The sequence below is a fragment of the Hylaeus volcanicus genome, chromosome 4 (genome assembly GCF_026283585.1).
Source record: "Hylaeus volcanicus isolate JK05 chromosome 4, UHH_iyHylVolc1.0_haploid, whole genome shotgun sequence".
In the NCBI taxonomy this organism is placed as follows: domain Eukaryota; kingdom Metazoa; phylum Arthropoda; class Insecta; order Hymenoptera; family Colletidae; genus Hylaeus; species Hylaeus volcanicus.
The window spans coordinates 30,191,951-30,206,394 of NC_071979.1; the positions used below are offsets into that span (position 1 = coordinate 30,191,951).

A 14,444-nucleotide genomic window follows, 5' to 3' on the forward strand; every position below is an offset into this window, starting at 1 on the left:
TGCTAATACTCGTCGTCCGCTTAGTGCTTATTTATCGCTAGGTCCACGCAGAGCATTCTACCGCAATATTTTAAACGCAGCGTTACCCCGAATACATCGGTTCATTAATTCCCCGACGACGGAACGATGGCGTCTTGCATCGGTGGACGTTGCCACGGTCGGGCCCAATCTTTTCCCCTGTTTCAGGGAAATGTATTTCAACTCGAGGTTTCCCATTTCTGTAAACACCATCCGTTTATACGGCGGCGTTTGCTCTGTCGGAGGTCGGATCGAAAAGAAAGTAACGAACACGATTTATGACGTAACGCGTAGAGTCGTTTGCATTCGTTTGCATTATCACGTGCGACTCGTTCAACCACCGAGCGTGTCGCGCGAACTTGACTCGACGTTCTTGTTCGAACGAGAGGTTTGCGCGCTACCGTGGAATTAGACGTTTCCAGACAGGAAAATATTTAAAGCGCGTGCTTTCGTCCGATTCGAGAAATAAAAAGTTCATTTCTCGGGCAGTGTACCGCGCGAGTCGTAGGAGCGGAATAATCGAGCGTTACACGTAAACGTAACGCAACGCTGACTTTCTCGCCGACCATGTGAACTGCAGCTGCAAAACGGAACACGTGGTCGCTGGTTGATCCCCATACGGATCTCGTACTCGGTGAAAATAAATATCTACTCTTTCCGAATCTGTACTCCAGCCCTCGGCAACGAAATTAAAACGCGACGATGCAACGCGAAAACTCGATCTCTCTATTTAAGCTGCATTTGTTGTACGACAAATGTTCGACACAGCGATCAAAGGATCGCCGGACTCACTTTTTGGATGAGTCAGCACCATGGAATGAAACTTCATCGTGACCCTAATAACCATAATAAAGGCATCCTTGTAGCGACGTAATACACCTATTCCAATGGTAATCAAACGATGTTTTTCGCAACGACTGACACGGATAAGGAGAACCAGATTGACAGAGCAGTCAAGGACGAAGGGGAAAAGGTGGGCAAAAGAGGAGCAGAAAGAATCCAAGAATCACGTGTTCCCGAGGTTCGTCGAAGCCGGGAGAAGCAGGTTAATTTTCTCCCGCGGCTTCCGGTGACCTTGGACACCGCTCCACCGGTCGTAGGAAGAAACGAAACCGAGCGAGACTCTCTCATTCATTGTCCGGGGATGCACGAGGATAATTGGGGGAGCGCGCAGAGTCGGTCATCCTCATCGTTCTCGACGGAATGCCGCGAATACCAATTCCCCGCAGGTCGTTCACCCGCTCTCCTCGGCTCGGCTACGCTCGTCTCCGCTCGTCTCCTCTCGCATCGCGATTCCACTTGGCCCCGCGGAAAACCGAGAACTCGTTCCGCGACCGAGCATCTTTCCGAAAAGCTCTCCTCCCTAGTCTAATAAACGTAGACGCAAATCTGTAAACCTTGCTATAGAACCTATTTTTGAACCGAATGTCTAAAAAAAAGTACGAAACTTCATTAAATGCAAATAAAGCAATACGAGCGGGTGGTGGGTCGTCGAATTTACGTATCAAACGCCAAGGGATAAAAGCGCGTTCGAAGCATCCAGATACCTTGAAAGCGAAAACCAACCGAAATTCAGCGCTGCTTTATCGCTGCGAAACGTTTTCAAACATTCATGATTTCCTTATCCGCTCGAGATGTGCAAATTTCCGTCATCGAAACGCGCTCGATGCCAAATTCTTACGGTGCCAGATTCTTATTACGTCTAATGTTATTAGAAAAAAAAGAAATGGAGAAGAAGGTAGACAACTTTTGCTGCGATAAAAATCGCTTTTTCAGCGGTTCTGAAACACCACTCAGGATCTCGCGGCTTACTTAGTTCGAGCAAAAATCGCGAATCATCTCGGTCCTGCCGGCACGCGGCTGTGGCGCGCGGCCGTGGCGTTGCTCCGAAAACGGAGATTCTCGGAGAATCGATGTATGCCAGCTTCGCGCGAGCATTCAGGAATCTTTTCCATTTCGTTCTCGTTAAGTGCAACTTGCCGCGCTGGCAGCGCACACGGTGGAATATCAGAGAACGCATACCGACATCGGGCGTCTGCCAGGCCAATTGTCGAACGACGTCCGTCTGGATGCAAGTGTTTCTTGGTAGCTCGTATGACGACTCACGCGATCACCGGCCTGCGGCGTTGTTGTTGCGCGATTATTAATCACGATAACGAACTCCGCGGTGGCCTCTGGGTAAATTTGTCACGCTTCTGCGAAACAACGTTTCGTCTTCGTTAAGTCCGTCCTGTTCCTTTCCTTCTGTTGCAACGTTGACTCCAACTGTCTCCGGATTTCGATGGAGCGGCTCGTTCAACTTTTTACCGGGACATTGCGTTTCTCTGAATTTCGCACTTCCGGTGAAACGAAAGCCATCCGTGGACGATAAATGTAACTTAGCCGATCTCCGTCTACATTCTTACTCCATTTTTACCGGATCCCTAAACGTTTCTTCGTTCCTCGAATATTTGAACCAACGCCAGGCAATTTTTCTTACTCCGCGATCCGCCTTTTAATGCTGAGTTGACTTTTCTTCGGTTTTATATAAATCCGAACCCTCGTTGCATTCGTTGCTGATATAATTCGCGCTTTTACGATCGAAAAATCCGTTGCAATTGTTTGAAATGGCAGAAATGATTGGAAACGGGCCACGTTCGGTACCGAAGCGTTTCTCCGGTGTCCATTGTATCGGGGACTCGCTACGAGTAGAGAACGAAAGGGAAGATGTAAATCCCCACCCTCTCTGTCTTCGCAACCAGTCGCTCTCGATACTAGCGACGGGCATATTCGGTTTTCTCTGTCGCAAGTTTTCAAACAATTTTGTCGGAAAGGATTAAAAGGGATCCGAAATAAACGACCAAGTTAATTAGTCGCAAGATATATGAACGGCTAACATATCCGATCGAAATCGAGTGAAACTCGAACCCTCGAATAAAATGAATAGGCGATCGTGCGTTACTAAATCAGAGATTTAGGGACTGGACTGGAGCAAGTGGGAATTACGAAACAGTCTGGTGACCTATAGAGGGTGTTTGCGCAACAGATGGCCTCTGCAGAGGAGACGATTCGAAGCGAACGAAGGTACGGTCGAGGCCATTGCTGGTAGAAACCCGGCCGCGCAAAACGAAGAAAGATTGTCCCGGCACTGCACCGAAAAAAAAGAGACAAACAAAATGAGAAGGCAAAAAGAGCAAAGAGGAAGCCAGTTAAGTATACGCGCGCGACGGTATAGGCCTGGTGGAGGCTGGTAAAAGTGCGGTAGCGCGTTTAATTTCGGCTTTCCTCGCGCCGAAAATATTCGCGCCACTTTCCGCGCCGGCATAGCTTCACGGCTAACAGGGATTCCTACGGAGACCGGTGTCGGTTACCTAATTATAGTTGCATAGAAATCTGTAAGAGGACACCGGCGAGAGACCGGGGCCGCGCCTTATGCACACTCGGGTTGCAGTGAAAACGCACCGTGCACGCTCGCTCGCGCGCGTTCGTACACGCACCCGCGTCCACGCACGCGGAAGATTCCTTGCTCGCGTGCGTCGTGCACCGCGGTGCCGCGGTATCCGGATAAATCTTATTTTTCACTCGATCTCGCATCGTTTCTCGTCTTCCATTTTTGGTCACGTGCATGAACGCGATTTTCAGAGAATAACGCGAAATAGAATGCAAATTCAAGCGAAAAACAACCTTACGATTAATGTTTGTTTTCTTCCGTAGCGTATTTGAAATCGATCCACTTTATAAGCAATTCCTCGTTCGATGACCGTACTCCTGAGATTACGTGGGAGTCGGCAGACAGCAGCGAATTTTTACAAAGTTTATCTCGCATAAAAAGCGTGTAGGTATTCGCCGTAAGAAGCTCAAGGACCGAGCTCCGGACATTCGATCGGATGTTTTAACCGCGCGAACATAAGGACGATCCAGAAATAGTTGTACGGTACTGGTTCTCTGGTAATCGAGACTCGTTACACTTTTTGCCAGGCAATTACTTTGCCGAGGAAAAGCAGCCCGAACGCGCCTGAACGTTCGTCTCCGGCGGGATTACGATTTAGTCGCTAATCTATTCCTTTGATGTTCCCACTTGCCGAATAACGGTTCATCCGTATCTGAAAAAAGCGGTAGAAATTTCGGTCGACAATCGTCGCGAAAACTCCGAGTCATCGTTTGAGGTCGGTCAACCGGTAGTTGAACGATTATCTAATTCGCGGAAAATTTCACGACCGTCCGAATGCTAGTCGGATTTCGATGAATAGTCGCCGGAAATGGATTCTACGCGGTTCTCGACCCAAAGCGTACAAGAAGATACTATTTCGAGAGAGGTTCCTTCGTTGACGCCAAAAAGGAAGGACTGCAGTCCCTAATGAGACGGGCGTGAACGCGAATCGAGGAAGTAAAGTTTCCATTATCGATTACGTCCTCGTTGTACTCAGGTGCGGTTCGCGTGCGGTTGTAAATCCATGGCGCGACGCGACGCACGGGTGAGTCGACGACGCTGGTAATCGATCCCTTTCACTCGCGCCGCATCGATCCGCGGGTTACATAAATTCGTCGATTAACGCGCGCCTTATTAATCCGAACTCGTTACCGTCTCTTCTTTTTCGCTCGATCAAACATTCGGAGTTTAGACAACCTTTGCAAGGCCTGTAACTATTTGTAAACAAAAGTTACTCGACACCGTTCGCATTCTACGTACTCGCGATACCACCGTTTCCCTTAATCTGTAACTGACCTAGTTTTTTTCCCTGCGACACATCTGATCGCTTCGAATGTAAACAAACAGCGAGTAACGTTCAACGCTGCCTCTAAAGTCGAGTACGTCGGGAACTGTTAGTCTCGGGATACGTAATTTACGTTCTTTGTCTTTTATTTTCTCGATTCGATATTCCTATGCTTCCGTTAACGGAAGATTTCGCTAGACGAACGTTATCGTTAGGGTACGCGCGCGCCATACAAATTGGCGCACTCGTCGAACTGCGCAATTATAATGCGGTTGCAACACTTGAAGTGGGCGCAGAAACGAGACAAAAGCACGAACACCCTCGCGTGCGTTCACCCGCCGCTGGCTCCAGCATCCGGAATGATTGCGCAAACTGTACGTGATACAGCAATTTACGTTTGAACCTTGCGCTTTCGTTCGCGGACACCTTCTCCTTCGATTGTCAGAAAATTTTCGACCGCAAAACTTGTCGCGACACAATCGCTAAAAATCTGACGTATCTCGATAGATGGAACTACAAACGTTTTCAAAAACCGATCAAACTTCGGAAACGGAATCGACGCGTGGGAACGTTACCCCGGCCGCGGCGATCGGAGTAAAAAGTAGTCTCGTCCGCCACCACTTTTGGGCAGAGGATTTCCCAGCCGCGGTACAGAGAGGAGAGGCTCTCGCGCATCATTGAATCGCCGGTAGTGTGTCATTCTAAAAATAGAGAGAGGTTGAAACGAGAGAGTAGCCGCGATCCGGGAGAAAGAGAGAAGGGATCTCAGCTCCTATAGTCCCGGTCGTGAACCCGAAGAACGACCTCGGAGAAACGTCGACCAAAGAGAGGGAAGAGGGAAAGAAGGAGAAAAAGCAGAGAGAGAGAGAGAGAGAGTACCCGCAACGCGGACAGAGACAAAATGAGATGCAACGAACGAGAGAAAGGAAGGCAGATTAAATTAAACAGGCAACGCGCAAAAGATTTTTAAGAGCCTCGACGACGATGACGACGACTACGACACGACAGGCCTGAAAGTCTTCTTCGCGCAATTTTAAATATCACGCAGTGCTGCAGAGCATGGGAAAACCTGATGAGGGCGCATGCGCTCGTGCTTGGCGCAAGCGCGCTACTCCGCTGCGAGCACTTTCTAATTTTACCGCGGCGCATTAGTTTATGGTGGGACAGAACTGACGCGACCGTTCTCCTTCTATGTTTATAAACTGTGGCGGACGAATCACGACACCCTGGAATTTATCGGGTCATCGATAACGATTGGTCCGGATCACCGTTCCTGGGCGCAATTTAGGAAACTCGAATAAATAATCGATAACTCTCTAAACGACAATCGCATCCGAAATCACAAGCCGTTCGCTGCGAGCCTCGCGTGATAACTCGCGTAACGCTACGATACATCGACGCTGACGAGACAGTTAGGTATTCCTTAACGACCAATTTAAGCGAATATATAGTTCCGCGTCGTTTTGCCGCATGAACCGCTAAAAACATCCACGCGACACAGTCGAGTAACGGAATCATAACTGTAGCCATTAAAGAGACGTCCAAGAGCCTTCGGCTTCTATCCGTTGGAGCAATTTGCACTCGGTAGTTTACGCGTATTCGGTGGACAAACCCGATCCGAAAACTTGCTACAACCTTGCGAAAACGAAGCAATTGCTATCTCCGCGATTATAGATCCTTGCTCGAGCATCTCACGAATCACATACCGACTGGTCTAGCGAACCTGGCGGGGGTATTACGTTTCCTCGTCAACGACGAAGATGTCGTAACGTCGGTACGTATAGAATTAACTCGCATCGCGAAATACCGCGGTCGCGCACTCGCGCGATTTCGACTCTCTCGGTAACTGGAAAAATAAAGGGTAAATATCCAACATCAGCGTAACCTTTTTTACTAGCTTTACTCCCAGAGAGCCCGTACCGAAAATTGAACGCGCTCGCGTTTTTGGAGTCCAGAAAGGGACGGTCGGATATCCTTGAGGAGTTTCAGGTTTCATTTTCGAAATACGTTCCGTCGCAGCGGCATAAATATACGGACGCGCGAATAGCTAATAATAGGAGGGTTTACGTTGCCAACCATCGTCGCTGGCCTGTACCGCTTCCCGAGTTCCACACGTCCGAATCTTCCGTTAATTTCGATGAGCGGAGAACTTAGCGTCGGCGTCGACGGCGGCGATTAACGCGGTACACGATTTGTATCCCTGTCGTTGCGATTGCTGCGAATTACGCGATGACCCTTGAGAGGAACAGCGAATCTCGTTGCTTACCGAATGCGGACCGATCCAAGAATAGAACCACCCGCTGCTTCGGGAAAGAATCTCGGTGCGCGTGCTTTCGAAATCGTCCGGAGCACTCCGATAAAATAAACAAATAAGTGAGCAAATAGATCCGCGAAGCGTATTCTAACGATAAATTGTCTACGCTTAACCGGTTTTCGTTGATACTATTATATATGGTCGTTTCGTTTCAGGTATCCACGGTGCGACTACCCGAGGATCCAGGCGCGCCATAATGGCGGAGGTGGCGACGAAGAAATCGATCAACGTCGTAAGTAGCAAGAAGAACGAAGTGTGCGGTGTGCAATCTAACAACGGTTTGCTAGATTTGGATAACATAACCGCGAGTAACAACCAATTAATCACGTTGTGCGACACCAACGATGACGAAGACGACTTAATCATGACTAACAATACGCGTAACGAGCTAAACAGCGACGACAAGAGTCTACAGGAGCTGATCGAGAGCGAGTTGGCATTGAGGATCTGCTCCAGCACCGAGGAGGAGACGATCGTCGACGCCAACGACCGACAGGCATCGACGAACGAACCGGAAACTGTAAAAAGAATCGTGCTCGACAGGCGACAGGAGTCCGTCGACGCAAACACGGAGTTCATCGTCGCGGAGAGCGAACATCGTTCGTTGATCGAGGAACCGTACAGTTATCAGAACGGTCACGTGTCACCCGATACCAAGATCTCGGGTTCCTCCTACGATGAGAACGTCAAGCCGGAGCCGGTTGCTGTAGGTTTTCGGGACGAAGAGGAGGAGCAGGTATTTAGCGAACAACCGGAAGTTGGCAGCACGATTGTCATTCGGAAAACAACGTCGGACGAGATCGATCGGTCCACGCGTGACTCTGCGGACGATGACGGATCATTCCCACGGAATGAGGACAACGAAGATCCGTGTTCGCCGTATCCCGTCCTTCGGATCGCGGACCCCGCGGAGAAATCACCGGAAATGTCGAACGTAACCGACGAGTCCATCGCGTCGACCCACGAGTCCATCGTCGATCGGATAACCTCCAATCCCATCGCGCGCCTCGACAAGTACCAAGATGAAGAAGAGGTCCAGACCAAGTTGATAGAGTTCGCGGGGTCGGACATCGTGCAGGCCGACGCCGAGCCTATCGAGGAGGACGAGTCGCGATCGACAAACGTTTTGGACCACTGGACAGAACGAGTAACGTGTCTAGATGGCGAACAGGCTGAACAGCTATTGTGTGAATTCGATCGATGCCAGACTAACAGCGAGACGTGCGCAACCGACCAACTCGTCGAGGAGTCTTCGTTGCCCGATGTCAACAATCCCGGTGACTCTTCCGTATCCGTAATGGCCGAATCCGGCAAGGAACAAGACGCGGAAATCGACGGTAACGAGCTTCCAGTGGGGGAAGAATCCAAAGTATCGTTCGACGATAAATCATCCAGCTCGGTCGACGAGAAAATTCCCGAAGATCTCGAGGAGCGTTCGACTTTTGCGAAACCTGGCGAGGAACTAGAGCCAGAACCAGAACCAGAACCAGTACCAGAATCAGAACAGGAAACGGAAACGGAACCTGAACCGGAAGGAGAAGCTCAGGGTTCGTCTATGGCGGAGTCGAGAAGCTTCGACGACGGTACCTTAAGTCATTCGGAAGCGTCGACCGACGCGGCCAGTACTCAAGAATTCATAGACACGGAACGCCGAGTTTTGAGCGAGGAATGCAGCGATCGACACTTCCAAGAGGACCTTCAGTCGTACGAAAGCCTGTCGCCGGGAAAAACTGATCCGCGGATGAGAAACTCGCTCGGCGAGGACGAAGAAATCGGTGCCAAGGAGGAGGAAATGAAAGAGGAAGCGAACGATAACGCGGACGAACAGAACGCGATTGCGGAATCGTCCAGTGAACTCTCGGTCTCCGAGCCCACGTTCATCGAGAAGACCGAAGTAGTAATATCCGAGAGTAGCGTGACAATTGTCTCGGAGACAAAGTATCTCGAGTCCGGAAACGACTCGGAACTGACGGTTGACGACCACGCGGAGGACCAAAACCTCGACTCTCCAACTCGCGCCGTTGCACCTCTTGCTACCCCGGACGACGAAGCCAGCGACTCTTCTAACACGTGTGACGTAAGTTTATATCCTTACCCGACTAATCTGCCCATGCGATCACCACCCCTTTACGACGCAGGATCCAAGTACACCGAAATGCTGATACTCGAGACGTTGACGCTCGATCCTTCGACTGGCGAAACGATGTTTGCGCTTGCCGATGTTTTGCGCGAATGATTTGTTGTTGTTGTTGTTGTTGTTTCCGTTTGGTGTTTCGTAATACGTAACTGGACAATGTGTCGCAGTACTTTTAACGATTATTAACTCGCAGTAACTTATTAACTTAACGATATCAAACTTCAAATCTGTCATTAAAGGATACTTTTCAAATTTAACTAGAAATTTTACTAGACTCTGAGTTTGACTTTGAAATCAAAACCCATAGCTTCCAAGTACATCATTGGTTGACTTACCGGAGTTTCCGACGAAGCACTTTCGTTTCGAATCGATGATACACTCGCTTCGCGTTACAAAGAGCCAGGCGTTATTCGCGTTCCTGTAGGGTCTCGAGTAATTCTTGTTTCTCGACGCCCCGTTCAGGATAATACGAACTCGAGATAGGGTTATCGTAACTGTCATTCTTGAAGTAACAACGTTCGCGATAGTAAATGAAAATGCAAACAACACGATTGTAGCGTAGAGACTCGAGGTTGGCTAACGTTATTTTCGAATAACAAACGTCGAATGTCGATGCGAGCACGGTACATAATTTGTGTCAGCGCAAACAAGGGATTGGATTGCCGAGTTCGCGCGATACCGACACTTGCCACTTTGTATAAATGTATCGTAGTATCGTCGGTGGCAAACGTTTGCGAAACTTTGTGATCCGGTCGTAACACCATCGGTAACAAGTTTTGTTATCGGTCGACGCGCGCGTCAGTCGCAACAATATCGCTCGAGCGCGAGCGGTTCAATGACAATAGTAAACGTACCTCGACGCGGCAAGGAGAAACGACGATGATAATTTGCATGTCCCGCGTGAGCAGATGAGCACCGCGTAACGGAAGCATTTCGTTCGTTTATCAGGGTGTCGGAACGACGATCGAGTTATCAGAGAGCCGGTCGGTTCAACGACCACCGCACCGCCCATAATCGTATACACCGAGTAACCTATTCCGCTCGGAACAGACTTAACCAAAATCGAGGTCGTGCTAGAAACAAGCCAACGTCGACGAGACGTCTCGTCTCTGTTTGTTGCGCTTCGAGCAGCGTTCGGGGTGTATCAGAAATTATTACCTACCTGTTTCGTGCGCATCGGTTCAGATGGACTCTGGAAAAAGAATGGTCTTGTTTCGCAGAGATTTTGATCTACGCGGACTTTGAATATTCAAGGTTGAAAGCTTGGATACGTACATTTGTATACGCAACTCTCGAGACCAGGTTTCTTCGATCTCGAGCTTTCTAAATCAATTTTCCTAAAGAAAATAAGTCTGGAAGCGTCACGTTCGAAGCACGCTCGGGCGTAGATATCGAGGTCGATCTTTCGTCGGTAGCAGGCGTCCAATCCAAGAGCTCCGCTTGCTGTTAGATCGGCCTGGTACCTTTCGTTCTGCCAGCTGAACACCGTCTGCTCCCCTCGTGTTTCACCTGGCCACACGTACGCGGCCAACCGTCTCCCTGTGTCCGGTGGAAACGGCCAATCGCGGAAATCCACCGTATCCCCACGATTTCCTCCCGCTGTCCACGCTTTAGAGAACACCGGAGTTTCCTGAACCTGGTCTCTCCGGACGCAGACATCTTCCGAGTCGTGGATACGCCGGTTCCCAAACCTTTCGATCGTTTGTTGCCGCTCGTCGAGGATGATCATCGGCCAGGTAGGACACCTACGCGTCGCGTCGTGAAAAACCTTGTCCTTCTTCATTCGCTTTCCCCCTTTCCGACTCTAACCGCATCATAGCTGTATCTCTCCTTTTCGAACCTTTAATTGTGCAATCTATCTTCGATTTATCTCTCATCGTAAAAGCCACTTTGTTACAACGTTCCCGTCTTTGAATATTTTGTACGTACAGTGTACACGCGTTACTCGACGCGTTATACTCGGCATTCTTCCGATCGGTATCGAGATCGAGCGAGTAGCAAAAGAGCCGGTCCCAGGGCGCTCGAGAAGTACGCATTCCCCTTCCCATCGAGTTCTCTTATTCGCTCCTTTGCTCTCCTTCCATCTAGCCTGCTCTCTGTTGTTCTTTCGTTAGCTTTCGTCGACCTCGTTGCCAAGGTAGACGCGCTCTGTCGTCTCATCGAGTGGGTGGCCGATGTTCTTGTCGGTAATATCGTTCAAAGTCGTCGATTTTTACAGTTTTTATCGTCGATACAGTGTCCGTGGTGATTCGTCGGCAAGCCGGCGTGAAAATCCAGAACTGTGTGTGCCCGAAATCGTTGGTGAACGCAACGCGCTGAAAAGTGCTCCGTTACGATCTGCGTGGTTCGCGTCATGGAACCAACAACAATTTTCCACGGTACGCGCGAGCTACGTTCGACCGAACGAATGCGGACGTTCAGGATTTCCGTACCGCGCGCCGTTAGCTTGTCGTTAGAGGGTCGAAGACGTGTTAAATCTATCAGAGTTGTGCCTTGCAGTTGTCGTTCGAGTCATCCCGAAACAGTATCGCTTGCATATTCGGTGAAAGGAATACTGCAGGAGGTACTCGAGGCGTGCTCTAGCGGTGTGTGGAAAGGATTGCTTTAAATTCTTCGTCGTTCGACCTCGCTATACTTCTAACAGCGTGTTCGCGATCGCGTTCTCGCGTTCTCGCCAACTCGAGCCCCGAATGTTTTGCAAGAGCCGGTTTAATCCGAAATTGTGAAAGTGAATCGGTAGCGTCGCACGGTAAATTAGAAAGTCTCGTCTAAGGCGTTACGAAAGTTCTCCGGCTGCTCCCGTTCGCTGCGATCATCTTATTCTTCGCGACGATCGTCTTCGATCGTTCCCGCCACGGGAAAGTCGTCAAAGAGCGGAAAATATCTTAATTACGACGCGCGATTACACAATTTCGGGAAACGTGGCTGCTATGCGAATTTCGAAAGGCCCTCTCGATTGCCTTTCGTGAAGAACGCGGTGTAATCGTCGCTTCGAATCGGGTTCCTCGAGTTACGTGGTCCGTAATTACGGGTCTCCCGCGAAGAAGCGACGCCGGGTAACGAAGCATTGTACCGATCACCGGACTCCTCTTATCGTCTAATAACAAGATCGCGATAAAGTCGTCGCTGGTACCTGCGATCCTCGTAACTAATTTGCTCCGGGATCTGTTCGTTAAGTCTAAAGATAATCGGACCTAAAGAAATTCCATGGCATCGCGGCGCTTCTTCGAACTTTCGCCGCTAGCGTAATTAAGATTCGCTCGCGACTATACGAATGCGCGGTGCACCGATCGTCGATCGGGATCGGAAGGATCAGTGTTTCGCAAACTTTTTCGACCGCGACTCGCTCCAACGAAGGACAGACTACAAATAATCGCTATCGTTTAAGGCGAAAACGTTAAGCTTACCGTACAACGTCGTCGTAAAGTGAATTAGTTTCTGTCCGCTTGGCTCGAACGGTTGTTGGTTGAACGATCTTCTTGTCCTCGATCGACGTTTGCGAACGAAACCTCCGTCGGAAATTCATTAAGCATAACAACGACGATAAAAATCATCGTGAGAAAATCACCGTAGCATTTAGGAAGCTCGTAAAAAGATGTCGTTTATTTATCTGTAGCTACGACGGGCGTCGTTTATAGGATTCGTCCACACCGTTCGAAGCTTACTGTAATTACGCCACGATTCGAATCTATCCAGTCGTTACTTAATACTTTATTAATGCATAGAAAAGGAATGCGCGATACTTGCTCTCATTCTCGACACTTTATCCTTATTGGCGACGATGCAACACGCGCATACCGCGCGTATCGTATTAGTCGAAGAAAGTGGCTGGAGAATTCCGAACGCAAGCTTCTTATTAACGGACACGGATCATAGGTATCGCGTGATAAGTATTCAGCGTGGATATTGAAAAACGATTAAATCCAGCTTTACATCGAAACGAATTTTCACAGATGTCGCGCGATGAATCTTCTCTTTCGCGACCATCAGAGGTAAAAAAAAAACCGAAATGGGTGTATTCTCGACGACAGATCGAGCATAGAAGAACGCGCGATACGATACAGCGACTGGGAGATAACATGTTTCTCGTGGAATACGATCAAATATTTAGTTCCGCTTCGTTTTACCGACGATTCAGATCACGCATCCTCTTTCAAAACATAGAGGAAGACTAGATTCATTTTTCCATTTACGATAGAAACTCCCCATGCAATTACGCGGCCGCTCCAATGTCATCTGCTCGATACGCAAAATACTAGGCCACTCGTCAACCTTCGTTTAGCAGTTATATCCGCTTATCGCCGTTTGCATCGCGTATAAGAACAAATCGACACACGAGTATCATTTTGAGGCCAATTGACGTTGTGTTTGGAACAAGAGAAAAACATATCGAAAGAGGTCGGTGCGTATCGTCCACCGTTTCAAGCTTAGCGTCGCGCGATCGTTGGTATCGATGATTCTACCTTCGATCTTTCGCAACTTTCGAGGAGAACTCCTCCCTCCGGATGCGCATCTCCGACGTGTACACAGATAATATGAGATAGCTCGTTAAGAAAATTGTCAAAGCATCGCACTCGTTAATTTCAGTCGAAATTAGCTTTTGCAACACGCGCGAAAGAACGTCCCGTCAGCCTGTATTTCCGTTTAACCTCTGATTATTTCGTAAATTACTTTTAACGTACCATGAAAGATTACTTCAAGCCAATGATTTTAGGATTACGAAAGAAGAGATTCTTCGGTGGCGAGTACATCGAAATGATGCTACAGACCAGTTTCTTTAAACCGTGCAAAATAACGAACCTTTTTCATTATTTTGTTTAACACAGAGTGAAAGCCGCGAGGAGACGATCACAACGACGACATCCGTGGTCACTTCGTCGAGCGCGAAGGGTGGAACCAAGACAAAGAAGAAGAAGATCGAGGGCGTTGCTGGTAACGATGCCTCGCCAAATCTCACTCCGCGAACAAAGAAAACCAAAAAGAGCAAGAAAAGCGAACTCGAGAAGGAGAACATCTCCGTGGTAAGTGTACGAGAACAAAGTCGCGTTCGTTAATTTTCTACAGGGTGGGTTCGCGTCGCTCGCGACGGGGACACGGGACTCTCGCGTTGTTCCTGCGAGCAAAGGAGATACAGAGAAAAAGTTAAAGAAAGAAAAAGAGAGAACGGAAAAGCGTCGCCAGGGAACATCGAGGGCCAGAGACGATCGAATCGAGATCGAGAATCCTGCAACGAGACAAGAGATGCAGCGTGGGTATAAATACGGTGTGCATGAACCGTTAT

At 49.0% G+C, this 14,444-nt stretch overlaps 1 protein-coding gene across 21 annotated transcripts in view; it reads left to right on the forward strand.

Annotated features, from left to right (window-relative positions):
• Positions 1–14,444, forward strand: part of LOC128875241 (uncharacterized) — a 45,202-nt gene that overhangs the window by 13,009 nt on the left and 17,749 nt on the right. For 19 of the 21 annotated variants that reach the window (XM_054120639.1, XM_054120650.1, XM_054120646.1 and 16 more), the window contains exons 2-3: positions 7,182–9,103; positions 13,990–14,184. In XM_054120639.1, the coding sequence (XP_053976614.1) occupies positions 7,223–9,103; positions 13,990–14,184 (2,076 nt within the window). In that variant the 5' untranslated portion in view covers positions 7,182–7,222. Of the gene's footprint in view, positions 1–6,386; positions 6,487–6,845; positions 7,086–7,181; positions 9,104–13,989; positions 14,185–14,444 lie in introns of those variants that run through there. The other 2 variants (XM_054120636.1, XM_054120635.1) reach the window with 2 other exon arrangements.